The sequence below is a fragment of the Prionailurus bengalensis genome, chromosome A1 (genome assembly GCF_016509475.1).
Source record: "Prionailurus bengalensis isolate Pbe53 chromosome A1, Fcat_Pben_1.1_paternal_pri, whole genome shotgun sequence".
Lineage (NCBI taxonomy): Eukaryota > Metazoa > Chordata > Mammalia > Carnivora > Felidae > Prionailurus > Prionailurus bengalensis.
In genome coordinates, this window is record NC_057343.1 from 90,295,353 (window position 1) to 90,315,218 (window position 19,866).

General features: G+C 53.6%; 1 protein-coding gene across 5 annotated transcripts in view; it reads left to right on the plus strand.

Moving 5' to 3' along the window:
* Window positions 1-18,632, plus strand: part of FLT4 (fms related receptor tyrosine kinase 4) — a 44,616-nt gene extending 25,984 nt beyond the window's left edge. For 2 of the 5 annotated variants that reach the window (XM_043585154.1, XM_043585171.1), the window contains exons 17-30: window positions 95-230; window positions 683-787; window positions 1,145-1,258; window positions 1,435-1,523; window positions 1,656-1,803; window positions 2,310-2,404; window positions 2,957-3,079; window positions 4,198-4,309; window positions 6,173-6,272; window positions 6,581-6,686; window positions 7,195-7,340; window positions 8,591-8,711; window positions 9,822-9,907; window positions 15,686-18,632. In XM_043585154.1, coding sequence (XP_043441089.1) covers window positions 95-230; window positions 683-787; window positions 1,145-1,258; window positions 1,435-1,523; window positions 1,656-1,803; window positions 2,310-2,404; window positions 2,957-3,079; window positions 4,198-4,309; window positions 6,173-6,272; window positions 6,581-6,686; window positions 7,195-7,340; window positions 8,591-8,711; window positions 9,822-9,907; window positions 15,686-15,887 — 1,683 coding nt within the window. In that variant the 3' untranslated portion in view covers window positions 15,888-18,632. The remainder of the gene's footprint in view (window positions 1-94; window positions 231-682; window positions 788-1,144; window positions 1,259-1,434; window positions 1,524-1,655; window positions 1,804-2,309; window positions 2,405-2,956; window positions 3,080-4,197; window positions 4,310-6,172; window positions 6,273-6,580; window positions 6,687-7,194; window positions 7,341-8,590; window positions 8,712-9,821; window positions 9,908-15,685) is intronic. The other 3 variants (XM_043585162.1, XM_043585180.1, XM_043585188.1) reach the window with 3 other exon arrangements.
* The last annotated feature ends 1,234 nt before the right edge of the window (window positions 18,633-19,866 follow it).

The window sequence follows — 19,866 nt, forward strand, 5'->3', positions numbered from 1 at the left end:
AGAGTCCCAAAGGAGATCCCATCTGTCCTGGGGAAAGTTTTACCCAAGACCGTGGTGTGGCCAAATCAGTGAGTCGTCCCCACCCCCACCCCAGCCAGCCCATGCAGACATCAAGACAGGCTACCTGTCCATCATCATGGACCCTGGGGAGGTGCCTCTGGAGGAGCAGTGTGAATACCTGTCCTATGATGCCAGCCAATGGGAGTTCCCCCGGGAGCGGCTGCACCTCGGTGAGGCGATCGCCCAGCCTGCCCCACCCACGCTATCCTGCCTGCACAGATGGGCTTCAGCCTCTGAAGTGCTGAAATCCCTCCATTCTCAGGCCAGAAAGTCATGCCTGGCCCCCACCTGGCCCAACCTGCCCATCTGGGCGTGCATCCCAAGAACTTTGGCCAGGGCTCTCAGTTCTCAGGCCCCCCGGGGTCACTTCCTGCAGCTCTGAGCTGGGTGGGCCCATCGCACCTGCTGGGAGAGGATGCAGGGCCTTCCTGTCAGCTTCTCCTCTCCCTCTCTTCCCGCTCCTGGTCTCAGTGCTCTTCCTGTTTGGCAGAGAGGCGCCCTCTCCTCCCCCTCCTGGGCCTTCCTTCCTTCCTGGCCCCTCACAAGGGTTGCCCCTGCTGCCCATCCCTCTTCACCCTCGCCCTCATACAGCTCACCTGGAGCCGGCTCCCTGCCCCCACAGGGAGAGTTCTCGGCCATGGGGCCTTCGGGAAGGTGGTGGAAGCCTCAGCTTTTGGAATCAACAAGGGCAGCAGCTGTGACACTGTGGCAGTGAAAATGCTGAAAGGTGTGGAGTCTGCGGGTCAGGAGGTGGTGGGAACGGTGAGGGGCAGCAGCTCTGGGTGGGCTGGCAGAGCTGTGGTGCAGAAGGGGAAACTGAGGTTCAGAGCCAGAGCCTGACCCAGGGTTCTTCATGGAGGCCTGAGGCTTGGATCCGAGTCATGCTTCCCAATCCCACCCGAAACTCCAGCCTCAAAGAGGCGAGCAGGACGAGCTGGGGACTCTACGCCCTCACGCGCGAGAGCTCTAGCTGCACTTTAGCTAAGCCGGTGGTGGGGAAGAGGGACGCGCACGGACTAGGGGCCGGGGCCGGGGAGGGAGGCGGCAGGCCGGACACCCCACGAAGCCCCCATATCCCCTCCAGAGGGCGCCACAGCTAGCGAGCACCGAGCCTTGATGTCGGAGCTCAAGATCCTAATCCACATTGGCAACCACCTCAACGTGGTCAACCTCCTGGGGGCGTGCACCAAGCCCAATGGTGAGGAGCTCGTGCCCCACCCCTCCCCTTCCCCTGAGAGGAGGGGCCTGCTGGTCTTGGTATGGGCGGGGCCGGTCCGGGGCGGGGCAGGAGGACTGAGGAGTGAGGCATTGCTGTGGTGCCCGCCCTCCACCTTGCCGTTGGTCTCCGAGCGCCGCGCTCTCGTCCTGCTCTAGGCCCCCTCATGGTTATCGTGGAGTTCTGCAAGTACGGCAATCTCTCCAACTTCTTGCGTGCCAAGCGGGAGGCCTTCAATCCCTATGCTGTAAGTGGGCGCCCTACCAGTGGCCCGAGCTCTGCCGGGGACCCGAAGGATGCCAAGGTGGGCTAGAGGGTGGGGGAGCGCCACTGCCGCGGGTGGCGGAGCCCCCCCGAGACCCACTTTGTTCATACCTAGGAGAAGTCCCCTGAGCAGCGAAGGCGCTTCCGCGCCATGGTGGAAGGCGCCAAGGCTGACCAGAGGCCAGGAAGCAGCGACAGGGCCCTCCTCTCCAGGCTCCTGATGGGCAAGGGCGGGGCAGGACGGGCCCCTCCGGTCCAAGAACGTAAGAGCCTGGCTTCCCCTTGCCCAGAGAAGTCTGACTGGCATGATGATACCCATGATCAGGGGACTGTGAGATAAGCTGGCCTCACTTGGGCCCTCCTGAAGGGGCTTACATGGGAGAGTGTGTAATGGGCTTTTCCTTTGGAAGGGAAGACACCACAGGGGCAGTTTCCAGAGACTTGACATTTGATTCGTTCATCATTGGGTGTACAGACATTTGCCTTCCAGACAAGGGTGGGAACAAACAGGAAGAAGTAGCAGGTGCAAAGGCCTGTGATGCAACAACATTCACCGCTCTGGGAGTAGATAGTGGGTGTCACAGAGAGAGTGGATGCTGAGGGGCAGGAGAAGGGGCCCACACGCCAGTGAGCTAGTGCCAGGGGCTTCAGGGGCCCAACCAGGAGGGATACAGCCAGGGTTGGTGAACAAATGCTCCCTTTGGGGAGGGGTGGAAGATAGGAGTTGTGGAAGGGGCCCCTCATGAGCCCACCTCACTCCATTGTGCAGCCCGGGACCTGTGGCTGAGCCCGCTGACCATGGAAGACCTTGTCTGCTACAGCTTCCAGGTGGCCCGAGGGATGGAGTTCCTCGCTTCACGCAAGGTGACTGTCCCAGCAGGCCCCTCAGAAGGGAGAAAGGTGCAGACCTACCAGCACACCAAGACACACACTTGTCAGGGGATGTTTCTCCCACTTTGCAGTGGAGGAAACTGACACCAGAGTGTGAGAGTGATTTCCCAAGATCTCTAGCTATCAGCAGCGGAACTGGATGTGAATCTGTCCCACTCCACAGCCTCTTCTGCTGCCCCCAAAGTTCCATGAGCCCCTGGAGAGTCTCAGGGGAGCAAGAAATATATCCCCAAGGGGTACCTGAATGGTTCAGCTGGTTAAGCATCTGACTTCAGCTCAGGTCATGATCTCATGGTTTGTGGGTTCGAGCCCCACATCAGGCTCTGCACTGGCAAGGAGGCTGCTTGGGATTCTTGCTCTCTCCTCTCTCTCTGCCCCGTCCCTGTCTCTCTCTCCCTTCTCTCTCTCTCAAGATAAATAAATAAAATTTGAAAGATTAAAAAAAAAGAAAGAGCAGGACTCGGGCATGGGTGGGCCCCAGGGACCTGTGCTGACCACCCCCCTCACACCTCCTCGTGCCCCTAGTGTATTCACAGAGACCTGGCTGCTCGGAACATCTTGCTGTCAGAAAGTGATGTGGTGAAGATCTGTGACTTCGGCCTGGCCCGCGACATCTACAAAGACCCTGACTACGTGCGCAAGGGCAGCGTGAGTGCAGGCCACAGAGGGAGGGCAGGCAATGGGGGCATGGAGCTCCTATCCAGGAGCCAGGTGGGGGACTCACAGCCATCTACATGGCAGGCCTGAGAGCCTATAGGGACCTTAGAGGCCCCACCAGGGCACATGGGGCAGGGGAATAGAAACAGGAGCTGAAGAGCAGGGACCGTGGTGTTCCAACTAGAGCTTGTGTTTGGCCCCATGTCCTTGTCCAGTAGGTGGACACTGACTGACTCCACATGCTTGCCCTGCAGAGGTGGACCCTGAATGGTGCAGGGTGGTCACAGAAAAGTTTGTGTGTGCTGGGTGCAGTGTGTGTCTCATTGGTGGCACTCAGAGGCAGCCAGGCAGGCACTAATTTAGGGGTTTGTCCCCCGGAGGAGAAAGGAAGATGCTTGGAGAGGGAGCAGTGAGCGAGATGGGTCTAGGCTGTGATGGGCCACCCTGATAGCATAGCCACCATGCAGAAAGCTTTTGCCCTTCATTCTCACTCACGGGTGAGTAGAGGGGGCTGGAGGGGAGAGTCCAGTGTGCCTTCCAGAAGCCCCCTCTGCAGGCCGTGAGGAAAGGGGAGCAGAGGTGCTGAGGTGAAGGCAGAGGTCAGTCAGAAGGAGCTGTGGCCCTCAGGGCTCCCAGGTAGAGGCCACAAGAGGTTAGAGAGACAGATGATGGGGAAGGCACATCAGGAGCTACAAGAGGAGTGGTCAGGGGTGATGCCAGGCATCCAGTGGCTACCCAGTGAGCAGATGAGGAGATGAGGTGGGGATGGTGAGGGGGTGCAGGGTCCCGGTTCCGCTAGAGGCTGCGTCTGGGGTCCAGAGGAGGAGGGGTTCCAAGTGCCCCCCTAAGAGTGCTCAGGGGCAGGAAGGGGCCCAGACAGACCTGGGAGAACAGCAGCAGGGCAGAAGACTTCAAGGAAGACACTAGGCACCTATAGGGTGTGAGAGTCTTCTGAACACAGAAGGGGTGGGAAGGGCCAAAGGCCTTCCTTGGGGTGTGGCTCCAGAGTTCTGGGGAGACTGGGGGTGAGAGAGGGGCTGCCCAAGTGTTTGGCTTTCTCCCTCTCTTCCCTCCCTCCATGGGGACAAGCTTCCTCCTGCCTCCCCCAGGCCCGGCTGCCTCTGAAGTGGATGGCCCCTGAGAGCATCTTTGACAAAGTGTACACCACGCAGAGTGACGTGTGGTCCTTTGGGGTGCTGCTCTGGGAGATCTTCTCCCTGGGTAAGTGCACGGCAGGGTGTGGGGGAGGGGAGAGGCAGGATGGTAGGCTCCAGGTCACACCACCCTAGCCCTGTGAAGCAGGGGGCTGGGCGGCTCAGACGTGTGCACCTGGAGCAAGCAGTCACTCTATGGCGAGTGGCTTAAGAGCCCTCCACCTCTCCCCTCTGCCTCCAGCGTGGGCCACCCTGGCACCAGCTCTCGCGGGTGGAGGGTGGTGTGCTCTGGTCTGTGCGAGCACAGAGCCTGTGTTTACTAGGCAGTCCCTGGGGTTACCGCAGGTCCCAGAGGAGAGGCCTCACAGGTCCCCCCAGATCGTCCCCTCCCTGGATGAGTCCCTTCCTCACCTGTCACTGGGGATGCCACTCCTGCCTTCAAGGGCTGGGGTGTGTCCTGGAGGAGACTGGGTGCTGACTCAAGGATTGTACCTACTTAGGAGAGTTCCACGTGGGTCCCTGGGTGGGCCCCCTGGGACCAAGATGAACCCCCCCACACACACACACTAGGGTGGAGCTGGGCAGTAAACAAATGGAGAAGTAAAAGAACTAAAGAGCAACTACCATGAATACTATTACTAAAAATCCAAGGCCCTGGAGAGCACAGGAGGACAGACAGGGGCTGTGTGTGAGCTGGAGAGGAGGGCCTGGCTGATGAAGGGGCTGGAGGAGGGCAGGCAGGCCTGGGAAGACAGCAGTCCAGGACTAGGGGACAACCAGGCCCATCATCCCAGAGTGTCGGAGGTGGGCAGGGGATGAGGAAGGGGCGTCAGGAAATGCAGCAAGAGGTAGGAGAGGTGGTCCATGCCCTGCACGAGCTGACCAGGGTGAGGACCTGGAATTTAAGTCTCATGGAAGCTTTGAGCTCATCAAAGCTCATCAAAGCTCATCAAAGCTCATCAGAGCTTTGAGCGAGGGAAAGAGCAGTCTGGGTTTTGTCTTAAAAGAATCACTCCTGGGGTGCCTGCATGTCTCAGTCAGTAAAGCATCTGACTTTGGCTCAGATCATGATCTCACGATCCTTGAGTTCAAGCCTCTGCTACCAGCTCAGAGCCTGCTTCAGATCTTCTGTTGTCCTCTCTCTGCCCCTCCCCCGCTCACATGCAGGCACACATGTGCGTGCATGCTCTCTCTCTCCCTCTCTCTCTCAAATATAAATGAAAAAAAAAGTTTAAAGGATTGCCCTACTGGGGCTCCTGGGTGGCTCAGTGGGTTGAGCGTCCAACTTCAGCTAAGGTCATGATCTCACAGTTCATGAGTTCAAGCCCCATGTAGGGCTCTGTGTTGACAACTTGGAGCCTGGAGCCTGCTTTGGATTCTGTGTCTCCCTCTCCTTTGCCCCTCCCCCACTTGCACTCGGTCTCTCGCGCTCTCTCTCTCTCTCTCAAAAATAAATAAACATTAAAAAAATAAAAAAATAAAAAGGATCGCCCTGCTGTTGTGTGGCTTGCCCTCAGGGGCAGAGGGAGACCAAGAGGCTCTTTAGGGCCATCTTTTCTGTGGTCAGGAGAGGCGAGGTACTGCAGGCAAAGCCACAGGATTTAGGAAGGGATTGCATTGGATGCCTGGGGAGGGTGTCTCTGAAGAGGGGTCACTGTGCCAAACCTGGCTTAATTGGCTCAGTGTGGCTTCCTGACCCTGGGGATCCCCGCAACCGTGTTTTCATCCATCATTCTTTTTTAACCTAATGAAGAACTATAATAGGAGGACAGGAGTGCTGGCCAGCCCCCACCCCCACCCCAGGCCTGGAAGCAGCAGGATGAGCCCTCTGCCATAAAGGGCCAGGACAAAGCCAATCTGAGGGGGCTGGACTGAGCACCGGCTGCCTGCTCCCCACCCACCCCCTGCCTCACCCTGTTCCTGCCATCAGGGGCCTCCCCCTACCCTGGGGTGCAGATCAATGAGGAGTTCTGTCAGCGGCTAAAAGAGGGCACGCGGATGAGAGCCCCAGAGCTGGCCACTCCTGCCATGTGAGTTTCCCCACTGACTCTGCAGGTGTTGGGGGGTTGGTGGGGTTGGGGGTGTTGCATGCAAAAGGAGCAGAACTGGGGAGGTGGCGCAGGCCTGAGGCTGGGGTAGAGGCCTGCAGATGGAGTTCATTGCTCTACCCCTGATCCACCCACTGGCCCCTGGGCAGCTCTCCCCCACCCGCCCCAGGCAGAAAAGACAGGGTAGGCAGTGAGGGTGTGAGGGGCCAAGGTTAGGGGAGCTGGGAAGTCTGCTGGTGGATGGTGCGGGTGCACTCAGACCACAGGCCAGCAGCCAGCTTTACCCACAGACGCGGCATCATGCTGAGCTGCTGGTCAGGAGACCCCAAAGAGAGGCCTGCGTTCTCAGAGCTGGTGGAGATCCTGGGGGACCTGCTCCAGGGCAGGGGCCAACAGGTAAGTCTTCTCTGTCCACCCTGTCCTGCTGTAGCAACCTCTGACCCCCAACCCCAGGACCATCAGGCAGATGGTCAGAGCCCATCTTTGGCCATGCGGAGCCCTCGACTGGCCTTCAGGGGGTATGCAAGCCCTGCCCCCTGCACCCACATTTCATTTCTGTCTCCCTCCCACAATGTGCCTGGGGGTGCAGAAAGCAAAGCCAGCTCAAGCCCACCCTAGTGCTCTGGGGTCCAGAGGCGTGAGCAAGGGCTGTGCCCACAGTACCAACTGTGCCCCAAAGGAGGGGACCCTGGGTTGAGATTGCCCGTGCTGTGTCTTCCTCCTTATAAGTGGGGCACCTGGGAAGACTGTTGGAAGAATTCGCTAGGCAGGCTCACTTAAACCTCAGAGCACCTTGCTGCACAGAACTTCACCGGTCAGGAGCCCCAGCAGTCCTGAGCGCGAGGGTGGGGGCTGAGGAGACACAGTGATGTCTGACCCTGGTGGGCTCTGCCATTCCCACCAGGAGGAGGAGGACTGCACGGCTCCCTACAGCTCTCAGAGCTTGGAGGAAGGCAGTTTCTTGCAGGCGTCCACCACGGCCCTGCACATCGCCGAGGCCGACACCGAGGACAGCCCGCCAAGCCTGCACCGGCACAGCCTGGCAGCCAGGTCAGCCACACTGCCTCAGGTCCAGGGATCCCCTGGTCAGGGAGAAAGCAGTTCCGACATGGTATATTTTATTCTCGTTAGTCATCAAGAAAAAGCAAACTACAAGGACTTGAGAGACCAACTCAGAGAGCACAGTGATTTTATTTTTATAATTTTTTTTAATGTTTGCTTGTTTATTTTGAGAGAGAAAGAGCGAAAAGAGGAGGGGCAGAGGAGAGAGGGAGACAGAATCCCAAGCAGGCTCTGCACCGTCAGCCTGGAACCCAATGCAGGGCTTGATCCCACGACCTGTGAGATCATGACCTGAGCCAAAATCAAGAGTTGGATGCTTAACCAACTGAGCCACCCAGGCGCCCCAAGAGCACAGTGATTTTAAAAGACAGTACTGGGGTCTGTGGCTCCCTGGAGGGCCTGGTTAGCTTTGGGGCCCCTCCAAGGCCATATAGACCGCCACTTTGCTTTTCTCTGCACCCCTTCAGTCCTTCTCTCTACCCTCCAGCCTCCTCTGCTTCTGGCACTCATAGCCCCTAAAGGCACTTCCCCTTAGTCTGAAATTTGGGGTCCTGGGAGCAGAGTAGGCCTATCACTAATCTGTATCCAGGATTCAGATGGTAAGTTCCCAGAGTTCTGGATCAGATGTCTCTTGCCAATGGCTGTTTATACTCCAGGAAGGCTTTTTATGTTTCTCTGAAACCCACCACCCCCTGTGCCCCAGCATAGAGCAGGGTCAGGCCTGGGAGACAGGAACAGCCAGCTGGTGCCCACGAGGCTCCTTCCACCAGTCATCCTCACGCACACACGGACATGCACATGGGCACACATGTGTACACACACCCACACACACAGGCCAGGTGGCAGCTTGCTGCACCAGACTGCTTGCCTTGCACAGAGAGGCCCGTTCTGGGGTGAAGGCCTCTCTACATCTCTCGCCAGCTCCATGCCAACCACCCGCCTCTGCCCCCCGGGGCTGGGTGCTCTGCACTCACATCCTATGCCCTTCCCAGCAGTGGCCTCAGGAGGTTTTCTCCTCCTGCACACACAGGAGAGGAGACACCGCTCAGCATGTGGAGGGGGGCCGCGTGGTAGATGGCTGCAGGGGGCACCCGAGGGAGATCCAGCCCAGCACCGCACCCAGGGCCCATACTCTCATCCCAGGACTGGGTCCTCCTGGGGAGACATGGGGCAGATGGAGAGGTGGAGAGAGCTTTCTGGGGCACATTTCTTCAGCACTCCCTGCTTTCTCCCCACAGATACTACAACTGTGTGTCCTTTCCTGGGTGCCTGGCCAGAGGGACTCAGACCCAGGGCTCCTCCAGGATGAAAACATTCGAAGAATTTCCCATGACCCCAACAACCTACAAGGCCTCTGTGGTAAGTGGGGCCAGTGGGCCCGGGCACCCCAGATCAGGGTGGCTGGTCTCTGTCTGCTGGGAGAAGGTTCTGGGAACTCCTGAGGCTGGCAGGGAAAGTCGCTGAGGAAAGGGTGCCTACTGTCCCTTGAAATGTCAAGTCCTCTATTGCACCTTAGGCATGTTGGGGTCTGTGTGCCTCTGCGATGCCACCATCCCTCAGCCGCTCCCCACTGTGCCCTCATCACTCACACAGGGTCTCCTTCCGCACAGCATAGAAACCCAGTGGAAAGACAGCTTCTCCTCTCAGATGGTTATTATTGGATTAGCCTGAGTCAGGGCTTCCCTTTGGTGGCCCGCCAGCCATGTGGCCAGAGAGAAGGGGATGGTGTCCCCAGAGAAGGAGGCCTGGGAACAGGGCACAGGACATAGCTGTGTCCTTGGATTCAGTCAAGCAGAGTGGACCCACCATGCCACTAAGCCGGAGCCCACGTGTCCACTTTGTAAAAGCACAAACTCACCCTCTTAGCCTATTTCCAAGACACATAGCCAGGAACCTTCCCATTCCAGCCTCGCTCCGGATGGGCCTGGTCAGTGAGTGCTCATGTCGCCTGGGGCCAGGTGAAGATGTTGGAGGGGCCCCAGCTCTGACTAGAGTGCTATTCCCCTCCATGCAATTCAAAACGAAAGTCACGCCCCATCTAAGAGTGACAGAACCCCGCCAAATCTGGGATGTGTCTCCGTGAAGACCATTTTTATCCACTACGAGCTGCCAGATTCTTTCAATGTTCTCCCGGTTTCTCCTTGTGTTCCTGCTCTCCCTACACCCTGAGCGCTTGCATGGCCACTCTGTAGGACCCCCCAGCATGCAGTATCCCAGCTTTGCCAACTCCTGAGTGCCGGCCAAGCACAGCCCCTCTGGGCCTCAGTTTCTCCCTCCATGGCAGGGACATGTGACCCTCCCCCGCATGCTCCAGTGAGGGGCGGACACCTGTTTTCTGCTCACTTTTCACAGGACAGGTGTTAGGTCTGCAGCAGTGCAGGTCTGTGCCATGCTGTTCTGGCCAGGGGGCAGCTGCCTGCAGATGGGCTTCAGGGGGGCCTACAGCCTCGGCTTGTTCTCTGCACACAGGATAACCAAACGGACAGTGGGATGGTGCTAGCCTCCGAGGAGTTTGAGCAGCTGGAGAGCAGGTACAGACAAGAAAGCGGGCTCAGGTAGGGCTTCTGGAACCTCTTCCCCTGCAAAGGGCCAGGAAGGGAAGCTGGGCCTGGGTATGCCCATCACTGTCTTACCTGAAACCTTTCATGGTTGCCTATTGCCTTTTTGTGTGTTCAAAGCAAACTACTCTGGAACTCAAGGCCTTTGGCCACCAGTCCTCCCAAAATAGCCCCCACCCCCATCACCATCCTGGCTCAACCAACTATTAGATATTTTCCCAGCAGCCTGCAAAGGGTGTGTTTGCAGCACTGTGAATGCTAGTGGTTGTGGGATCACACACCCAGCCATGACTACTTGCATCTATACCATGCATCTTGGCCTCTTTTTTTGTTTTTCTTGATTCCATCAGGTGATCTCTATTGGTAACCTAGTTTCGGAAAATTAATGCTAATTGCATTGTTGTAAATAGTTTTTGGCTAATGTCCCTTTACCAAACAGTATTTTCTATCTCAAAAAGTCAGCATACCTGGTGCTGGTCCCCTACACCTTCCTTCCATATGACGAATGCTCTTGCTGAATCGAGTATGAGCCACCATGCCCACTGTACATACGCACCCGTAGCCAGGGGACTCCACCACCATCCCAGGACCCCAGTATTTAACCTCAGTGGCAGCAGGAGACAGACAGATCATGTGACTTGGAGCTGGCTGCTGTCCTATTTTGATAAGAATACCGTTACAGAGAAATCCTTGTGTGCCTGCACAGAAAGTGACCCAGATAGATGACCTCCCTTTGTCCAAGGTGATAGCACCCTACCCACCCCCCAAAAAAAACCTTGAATGTTTAATCTTTTAAGAGTATAGATGAAATAGTTACATGTCTACCTATTCGTTCTCCTAGTTGACTTGTGCATTACTGGGTTTATTTAAGTTCATTTATTTATTTTGAGAGAGACAGAGGCAGCGCAACTAGGGGAGGGACAGAGAGAGAGGGGGAGAGAGAGAGAATCCCAAGCAGGCTCCACGATGCCAGCCCAGAGCCTGACTCAGGGATCCAATTCATGAAATCGAGAGATTATGACCTGAACTGAAACCAAGAGTCAGATGCTTAACCAACTGAGCCACCCAGGTGCCCTGTACATAGCTGTTTAAATGACAGGACTTGGGGGTGCCTACCTGGCTCAGTTGGTGGAGCATGCAACTCTTTTTTTTTTTAATTTGCATCCAAGTTAGTGAGCATACAGTGCAACAGTGATTTCAGGAGTAGATTCCTTAATGCCCCTTACTCATTCAGCCCATCCCCCCTCCCACAACCCCTCCAGTAACCCTCTGGTTGTTCTCCATATTTAAAAGTCTCTTATGTTTTGTCCCCTCCTTGTTTTTATATTATTTTTGCTTCCCTTCCCCTGTGTTCATCAGTTTCGTATCTTAAAGTCCTCATATGAGTGAGGTCATATGATATTTGTCTTTCTCTGACTAATTTCACTTAGCATAATACCCTCCAGTTCCATCCATGTAGTTGCAAATGGCAAGATTTCATTCTTTTTGCTTGCCAACTAATATTCCATTGTATATGTATACCACATCTTCTTTATCCATTCATCCATCGATGAACATTTGGGCTCTTTCCATACTTCGGCTATTGTTGATAGTGCTGCTAGAAACGTTGGGGTGCATGTGCCCCTTCGAAACAGCATACCCTTTGGATAAATACCTAGTAGTGCTATGGCTGGGTCATAGGGTAGTTCTATTTTTAGTTTTTTGAGGAACCTCCATACTGTTTTCCACAGTGGCTGCACCAGTTTGCATTCTCACCAGCAGTGCAAAAGAGATCCTATCTCTCCACATCCTCGTCAACATCTGTTGTTGCCTAAGTTGTTAATGTTAGCCATTCTGACAAGTGTAAGGTGGTATCTCATTGTGGTTTTGATTTGTATTTCCCTGATGATGAGTGATGTGGAGCCTTTTTTCATGTGTCTTCTTTGGAGAAGTGTCTGTTAATGTCTTTTGCCCATCTCTTCACTGGATTATTTGTTTTTTGGGTGTTGAGTTTGATAAGTTCTTTATAGATTTTGGATACTAACCCTTTACCTGATATGTCGTTGCAAATATCTTCTCCCATTCTGTTGGTTGCTTTTTCATTTTGCTGATTGTTTCCTTCGCTGTGCAGAAGCTTTTTATTTTAATGAGGTCCCAATAGTTCATTTTTTGGAGCGTGCAACTCTTGATCTTGGGGTCGCAAGTTCAAACCCCACATTGAAATGAACGAATGAACAAATGAATGAATGGATGAATAGATGACAGGAACTACAATACTGTAAGACATTGCCCTTTTCCACTTTCTTCAGACCACTCACTAATACCTTTGATGTCTGTGTCTGTCTCAGGAGTCCCTTTTTAGGTCATCTGACACAATTTTCCAGAACAAACCATGGATTCTGTCTCTGCTGTTTTTTAATCACTAAATGAGGTTGTCACTGAATATTTTACACTAAACCACAAGTACTTATTTGTGTCACGTTAGGGTAGTTGATGCTATTGTTCACCTTTCTGGTAGGTGTATTTATGACATCTACAACTCAACCAACTATTAGATATTTTCCCAGCAGCCTGCAAAGGGTGTGTTTGCAGCACTGTGAATGCTAGTGGTTGTGGGATCACACACCCAGCCATGACTACTTGCATCTATACCATGCATCTTGGCCTCTTTTTTTGTTTTTCTTGATTCCATCAGGTGATCTCTATTGGTAACCTAGTTTCGGAAAATTAATGCTAATTGCATTGTTGTAAATAGTTTTTGGCTAATGTCCCTTTACCAAACAGTATTTTCTATCTCAAAAAAAGATAATTCAGTAAGAGGGTGAGTCATAGGGTGATTGTTAAATTCTAATCTCCACATATCTTCGTAAAAACAACACCCAAAATAAGGCCACTCAGAGCCCATACCTGTGATGTAACCAAGAGAAACAGACTCAAGTTTACCTGTGAGTAGGGAACTCAGCACTAAGGCCAGCAGAGCCAAACCTGAGTCTTGGTGGAGGGAGAGTAAATAGGGACTGTCCCGTGAGAGAGGAGTGTGATAAGGTCCTCCAGACAAACAAACTGGGGAGATAATGGAGGAGCCAGAGGTCTGGTGGAGGAGAGCAGGGCTCCAGGGCAAGTCTGAAGCACCAGGAGCAGCCGTCTTGGGAAGGAGCTGCTTGTGAAAGGGAGTGTTTCGTAGTGAAGGAGGAAGAAAGTTGCAGAAGATAAGAGTCCTCCAGAAGCAAGAATCCAGAAGACAGATACACACCCAAGGAAACCATTTATTACAGAACTGCACCTCACAATAGAAGTGACAGCACTATTCTTCTCACAGGGTTCTCTGGGAAGCACAGCATGACCAGCCACTGAGAGGTACAGCAGGTCACCTGGTGGGTGCATTCACTTGGTACATGGAACATTCTCCAAACAGGTGCAAAGATAGAATGCACCTTGAAGGGCTCTGTGCAGGGAGAAGGAGGGAGCTTATCTGTCTGGTCCTTTCCTGTCTCCTGTGAACCACCAATCACACTTACCACATAGGGTCCTCACTTCCAGGTCACTCACCTGGCCCTTAGAGGGCCCACTTAGGATGACAGATCCACCCCCTGAAGTGTGGCATTTCATCCAAGTGTGTAGGCAAGAGGAAGATATGGAAGCCCTGGGCTTGTGGTAGGTCAGCATGGCTGTGTGGCAGCAACCACAAGGGGGCCCAGGACTCCCAGCAAAGTGACTGGTTGGTTCCGGGTGACAATACAATGCAGGACAAGAATGGAGCCTTTGCAGAGGATGCAGTTGAAGGAATTCAATGTGACACCACAGACACAGGTCTAGTGCAGCACTCCTAAATTAAGCAACATCAGAAGCCACCCATATCCCAAGCCCCTTCCATAGGATAACCAGATACTTCTAGCTGAGGAAATCCCAGCATGAATAATCATGAACAGAAAAAAATAATCACTATCCGTACAGAATTATTACAAGAATAAAACAATTAGAATGTAGATGTAAATACTCAAAACAAAACAAAAAAAAAAAGAAGCAAGGAAAAGCTGATACATACTCCAGTGTATTCAATACATAATTAAACAAAGGAGCCACACCAGGAAGCAGAAACTCACTCAGATGGAAATGGGTAGTGTGACAGTATTAAATGGTGGTTGACTACATTTCAGGAAAGAAATTGAAATAAAAGAGAAATCCCCTCAAAAATGAAGACTGGAGAGGGGGTGCCCAAGGATCAGTAGATATGATCAATTCTTCCTTGCAGAGAAAGACACCGAAGATGGACATGAAAAGACAAAAGAAAATAAAACCAAAACAAAGAGGTAAAAAAGATGAGAAAGAAAGTTGGTGGTGTAGTAGTTGAGTAGAAAAGATCCAATCTATGTAAAATTGGAGTCTCCGAGGAAGCCTATGCTGACAGTAAAACAGACCTAGTATTTTAAACTTGGAATTCAAAGGGCGTCTGCGTGGCTCAGTCGGTTAAGCGTCCAACTTCGGCTCAGGTCATGATCTCGCGGTCCGTGAGTTCGAGCCCCGCGTCGGGCTTTGTGCTGACAGCTCAGAGCCTGGAACCTGTTTCAGATTCTGTGTCTCCCTCTCTCTCTGACCCTCCCCCGTTCATGCTCTGTGTCTCTCTGTCTCAAAAATAAATAAACATTAAAAAAAATTTAACAAAATAAACTTGGAATTCAAGATAACCCTCTTAGAAAAGAATAACTAAATCTACATCTCCAAAGATGGACTAGGAAAACTGACCCAGAACAGTAGGCTTGGACGCAAAGCTTAGTTGAACTGTTAGACTTTCAAGGTAAACATTCTGGAAATTCAGGCAAAAAGGCTGAGTAATTTATTTATTTATTTTTAATATTTATTTATTTTTCGGAGAATGCAAGCTGGGAGGGGCAGAGAGAGGAGGACAGAGGATCTGTGCTGACAGCAGCGAGCCCGATGTGGGGCTCAAACTCATGAACCTTGAGATCATGAAGTCAGCCACTCAACTGACTGAGCCACCCAGGTGCCCCAGGCAGAATCATTTATGAAGGAAAAAAAAGTCAGGCTGGCATCAGGCTTAGCACCATGCAAAGCAAAATTAAAATCAGAACCAATGAAGCAACATTTGCAAACTCTCAAAGAAAGTGAGAGCTTAGTGGGGAGTGTCATCTGACCATCAGTGAGGACGCAGGGGTTGGGGCTGGCACCTTGAAGGCCTCCCAGGCCAGGGAGAGAGGAGCTTGGCGTTCATCCTGAGAGTGACAAAACGCCATTGGAGGGTCTGTCAGGAGAAGGACATTCTCCAGCTGGAAGGATCCCTGAAGACAAGGCCCTAGGGAGGCAGGGTTGGGAGAGGAGAGGTGTGCCAGGTTAGTGCAGAGCATCTGAGGTGGCCACTGACTCTGGAGCAGGACAGGGCATGCAGAGAGGGGCATGGATGCATTCTGCAGTTAAAACGTACAGGCGTCTGGGTGGATTGGATGTGAGGGGCTCAGGAAAGGATGTCACCCAGGGGCTTGAGCCACTGAGTCAGCATTGGTGCGTTCACAGAGATGGGCAGGTCTGGGAGAGAAATAGGTCTGGAGGCATGAAGCAGGCATTCTCCATCATCCCACACCCAGGCTTGGGACAGAGAAAGCTCCAGTGTTTGCCAACACTCACATCAGCCTGCTTTGTTGTGTGCAAGCCTGTGTTCCTGATGGCTCTGGACTTGCTTGATGCTCTGGTCATGTCTCTGGTGATTCCAACCAGACCCCCTACTAGGGTCCTGTCCCTCTTGTCTTCTTGTCTTACTGACCATCACCTTCCCTGTCTCAGCAGCTGTAAAGGACCTGGCCGGAATGTGGACGCGACCAGGGCGCACCCTGACACCCAAGGGCGGCGGCGGAGGCCGGACCGCGGGGCGCGGGGAGGCCAGGTGTTCTACAACAGCGAGTATGGGGAGCTGGTGGGTCCACACGATGTGGGGGACTGCCCACCGTCTGCCCATGCACCCTTCTTTGCAGACGACTGTTACTGAGGGCGGCCCCCAGGCAAGGCCCCAAGACCCTGGGCTCTGACCCTTGGCACGGGTGGAGGGACATGTCTGGATGGCGAGCAGAGGGTAGGGGGCCCAGGCTGGGAACTCCTCTCCTTCAGCTTGGGGCAGGAGGCATTTCCTCCTCCCTGGTTAGGAAGAATAAAACCCAGGCTCCAAGGCTCCCCAAACTCCATCACCACGCCTGCCCTAGGCCACCCTTTGGATCTCCCGGGGCCTTCTTCCCTTCAGACTCAGATTCCATGTAGCCCAACACCCATGGGGCCAGCCCTGATTGCCCTGCCCACCATGCTGGGTGGTGGCATGCTCCCCAATTTCTGACAAGGACTCCGTAGGTCTGAGAGTCACAGGGACAGAGGTGGAGCCAGACTTGTACTGTGGTCTCCCAGGTCCCGCCCCACTGTCCCCTGCACCTAGTCCCATGAGAATGGCTTTCTTGCCTCTCCAAGGCTGAAGACAGAGCTTTGTACTTCCATCTCAAACAACAAATGAGGAATTGGGGGGTGGGGTGTCCTCTCCTGAGCTGGCTGAACAGCTCGCCCTTCCAGGGACAGGGGTCTCTGCAGCACCAAGTGTCAGGGTCACAGGGTACCTTCCCCTGGGTGTTGAGAACTACCCAACAGAACTTTTTTGTTAGAACTTCAGACTGCGCTGCTGTGAAGAATTTACTTTTCAAATCTTTAGTCCCAGGGGAGCCCAAGGAAGGTCTTTCTGAATCTAGACGACTCTTGTCTCTGACCCCTAGTCAGGTGCCACACCAACATAGCACAGGCCACCATGGCCACCTTTTGCTGGAGGAGGGCTCCAGCCCCACCTGCCTGGCCCAAAAGTGGAAGAACCAGGTGATATTCCAGAGCTGTCCAGCTTGAGAAATGCCTGGTTCTTCCCTCTGGGTCCTCCATCTGCCACCCAAGGCACCTTCCAAGCTGTGAACGGCCTTATGAGAAGCCAACACCGTGGGACCCACTGAGGAAGGTCTTTGGTGCTGGCCCAGAGGACCCAGCAGCATTGTGCTATGCCGGGAGGCTATCAACAGACTTTCTTGTGGCCCCGGGGACAATCCTGTGTTCTTCCCCTGGTGTGTGCCCAATGTCGGTGCTCAGGCAGGTCAAGCCTTCACAGGGAAGTGACCAGGACCCTCTGGAGGCTGGAGCTGCTCTGCCCGGGCCCCCGCTCCCCATTCCAGCACCCACTGCCCAGTCACCCCTACCTCCGGCAGGAGAGAGACCCTTCTCCAATTAGCACCATGGAGATTGACATCCCACCCCCACCCCATGAGACGCTTGCAGGACAGGCGGCCGTGCAGCGAGCAGGGGCTTGCCCGGCAGAACACCTCCCCCACTGCCCATTGTGTATTGTTCTTTTAAAATATATCGAATGCGCGTATGACTGTAATCCTCACTGTCCCCAACGGCCCTCCTCCTAAGCTGTCACCTGACTGGGAGATGTAAGTCCCAGGTTTACCTGGTGGAAGTCCAGAGGCCATTCTCAGAGGGGCAAGGCTCATGATGCAGGTGCAGGGGCAGCCCCCCAGTACCCTCCCTACGTGCATATCACCTGATTATGTCACCTCTCCTCCTGTCACATAACTGTACACGCAAAACTGGGAAGACAACCTACCATGCCCTTATAGACCATGTGTCCTGAAAAGATCTAAAGTATTTAACAAAAGATAATAATAAATTTGATGCCAGTCTTTGAGTTACAATGAATTGGTTCTCAGCTAAGTCCCAGCTGTCTATGAAGATGTGACTCCAGCCTTCTTCTCATGGAGTCATTAGCCCCATGAGACCACAGGACAGGCTACCCAGAGGAACAGGCACCAGAGGCAGCTGTGCCCCGTCCCCTCCCCAGCTGTGCAGTTCCCCAAAGCCACCAGCAGAGGGCGCTTGGGAACCACCAGGAAGCCTGGCTGCTCTCTCCAATCCAGGAAGCACCCAGCCTGGCGTCCTATAAACACGTGGTAATATCTGCTTTATGGGTAAAGTGACACAACTCTCTGTCCCCGACTAATACGGCCAAACGCTGCTTCAGGCCGACCCAGGCTGCCACAAGTCCCCTAGTTTCACTGGGCCTAGCAAGTGCCTTTGACCACCCTCATCACACACAGTGGGGCAGGCCCAGAGGGGTGCAGTGCACACTTAGGTCACCTCCCTGGTGTAAGTGTGTATCTGGACTCCGAGATCAGGAAGGTCTGAGCTGAGACTCCAGCTTCAATCACCCCCAGATAGATGTGCTCCAGCCAGGGATGTGTGGCAGGGCCCTCCACAGACCTCCCCTGCCATGTTTGTGTGATTTCCCTTCCCAGGTGAGCAGCTGGCATAGAGGTATCTGTGGATTGAGGTGTAACCCTGGCCATATGAATGTGGCCCAGCAGTAGCCTCAGGGATTCGGGAGGGAGAGCAAGCGATGACCCCTAAACCTGGTTTTGGGCTAGGGCCAGGTATGTGGGGGACAGGCAGGGGACACCTCACCCAGGGGAGCAGATAGGAAGGAGGCCAGCAAAGGTGAGGAGGCTATCCTGTGGCCAGGTCCTATGCCTGCTTGTCCAGGCCTCTCCCATGCTGGGGAGACTTCTGGTTCCCTAATCCCCTCCTCGGGCTGTGATGCCCACTGTCCTGGCCTCATTTTCAACTCTGGTGGGAAGATCCCCTCCCCACAAAGGCAGTTGGTAATGATGGGCTTGTTGTGGTTTTTGCTTCTATAATAAATCTAATCTGAATGTGACTACAGAAGAGACCCACACTGTCCCCTTCCCCTTTGGGTTTGGACATTTTAACTTTATGATGTCATTGGTTGTGTTATGGAACCAGACTGGAACGCTGGCAGAAAAACCAAGCAATACTCGGAGATCTTGGATCGGAGATTTATTTAACACCAGCCGGCTCAGAGGAGACCGTTTCTCCAAAGATCTGAGCTCCGAATGAAGGGGGGAAGGGTAATTTATATTTGTCAACTTCCATATCTGTGTCAGGTTTTCACCCGCGTGGCAAACAGGGCAAGAAGAACCCGGAAGAGGGGTCTCTAAGCTAGAGACCAGAGCTTGTTTTAGTCCCATTGGCCATCTTATGGTGTAAAACTTTATTCATTTTCCCCAACATTCCCCCCTTTGATGCCTTTTTTAAAATCTTTATTAGACATCACTTTTTAGCTCTAGGAGTTGGTACCCTCAGAGGGCTAAGATACATGCTGCAGTTGACAAGCAACAGTGTTTTCAATAAAATGTACCAGGGTAGTTAGTATAGAGGGACCGATGGTCACAAGTAAAATTATGGAAAGCAGGGGCCCTGCCAGGGCAGGGAGCCAGGATGCCCAGTGTGTGAGATCCCATACTCTCCATTGACCGATACTTTCCCATTGTCTACGTTGAATTCTTTCCTTGAGGTCCTTAACCTTAGTCCTGACTATTCCTGATTGTTTTACAAAATAGCAACATTCCTCCCCCAGAAAGATACAAGTCCCTCCTTTTTCTGAAGTGAGGAGGTAGAGAGCTGGCCTATTTTGGAGGGACACTGCTGCCAGGGAGTTTATTTGGCTTTGTCAGGTTCCCAGGGAGTCTGCCATCCAGTCCATGTCCAGTTTGTTGATGGCAGTCAACATGATGGCATGTCAGTCTCTATTAGCCTGACAGCAATAAGCAAGATCAGGGCGATGACACCAGTAAGGGGCAAGGGCTGGCAGAGTTGCATCTGAACCCCTGGCCTTGGTCCACACGTTGATTCCTCAAGTTTCTGCCATGAGCAGGCCAGCCAGCTTCCAGGGTGTGGCTGGAGCAGGGCTGGAGATCTCAGGGGCAGTGTCTTTTTGAGGGTCAGTTTAAGCGGGTTGACTGGATCTGGATCACTTCACCAGGTTGAGGGTTCATCTGAGTTGGCCTTCTCAGCTCTGGAGTGATGGACCCATGGGGTGATACCTGAAACTAAATCCTCTATTTGGTTGTATATCTGTAAAGTCTACCTGC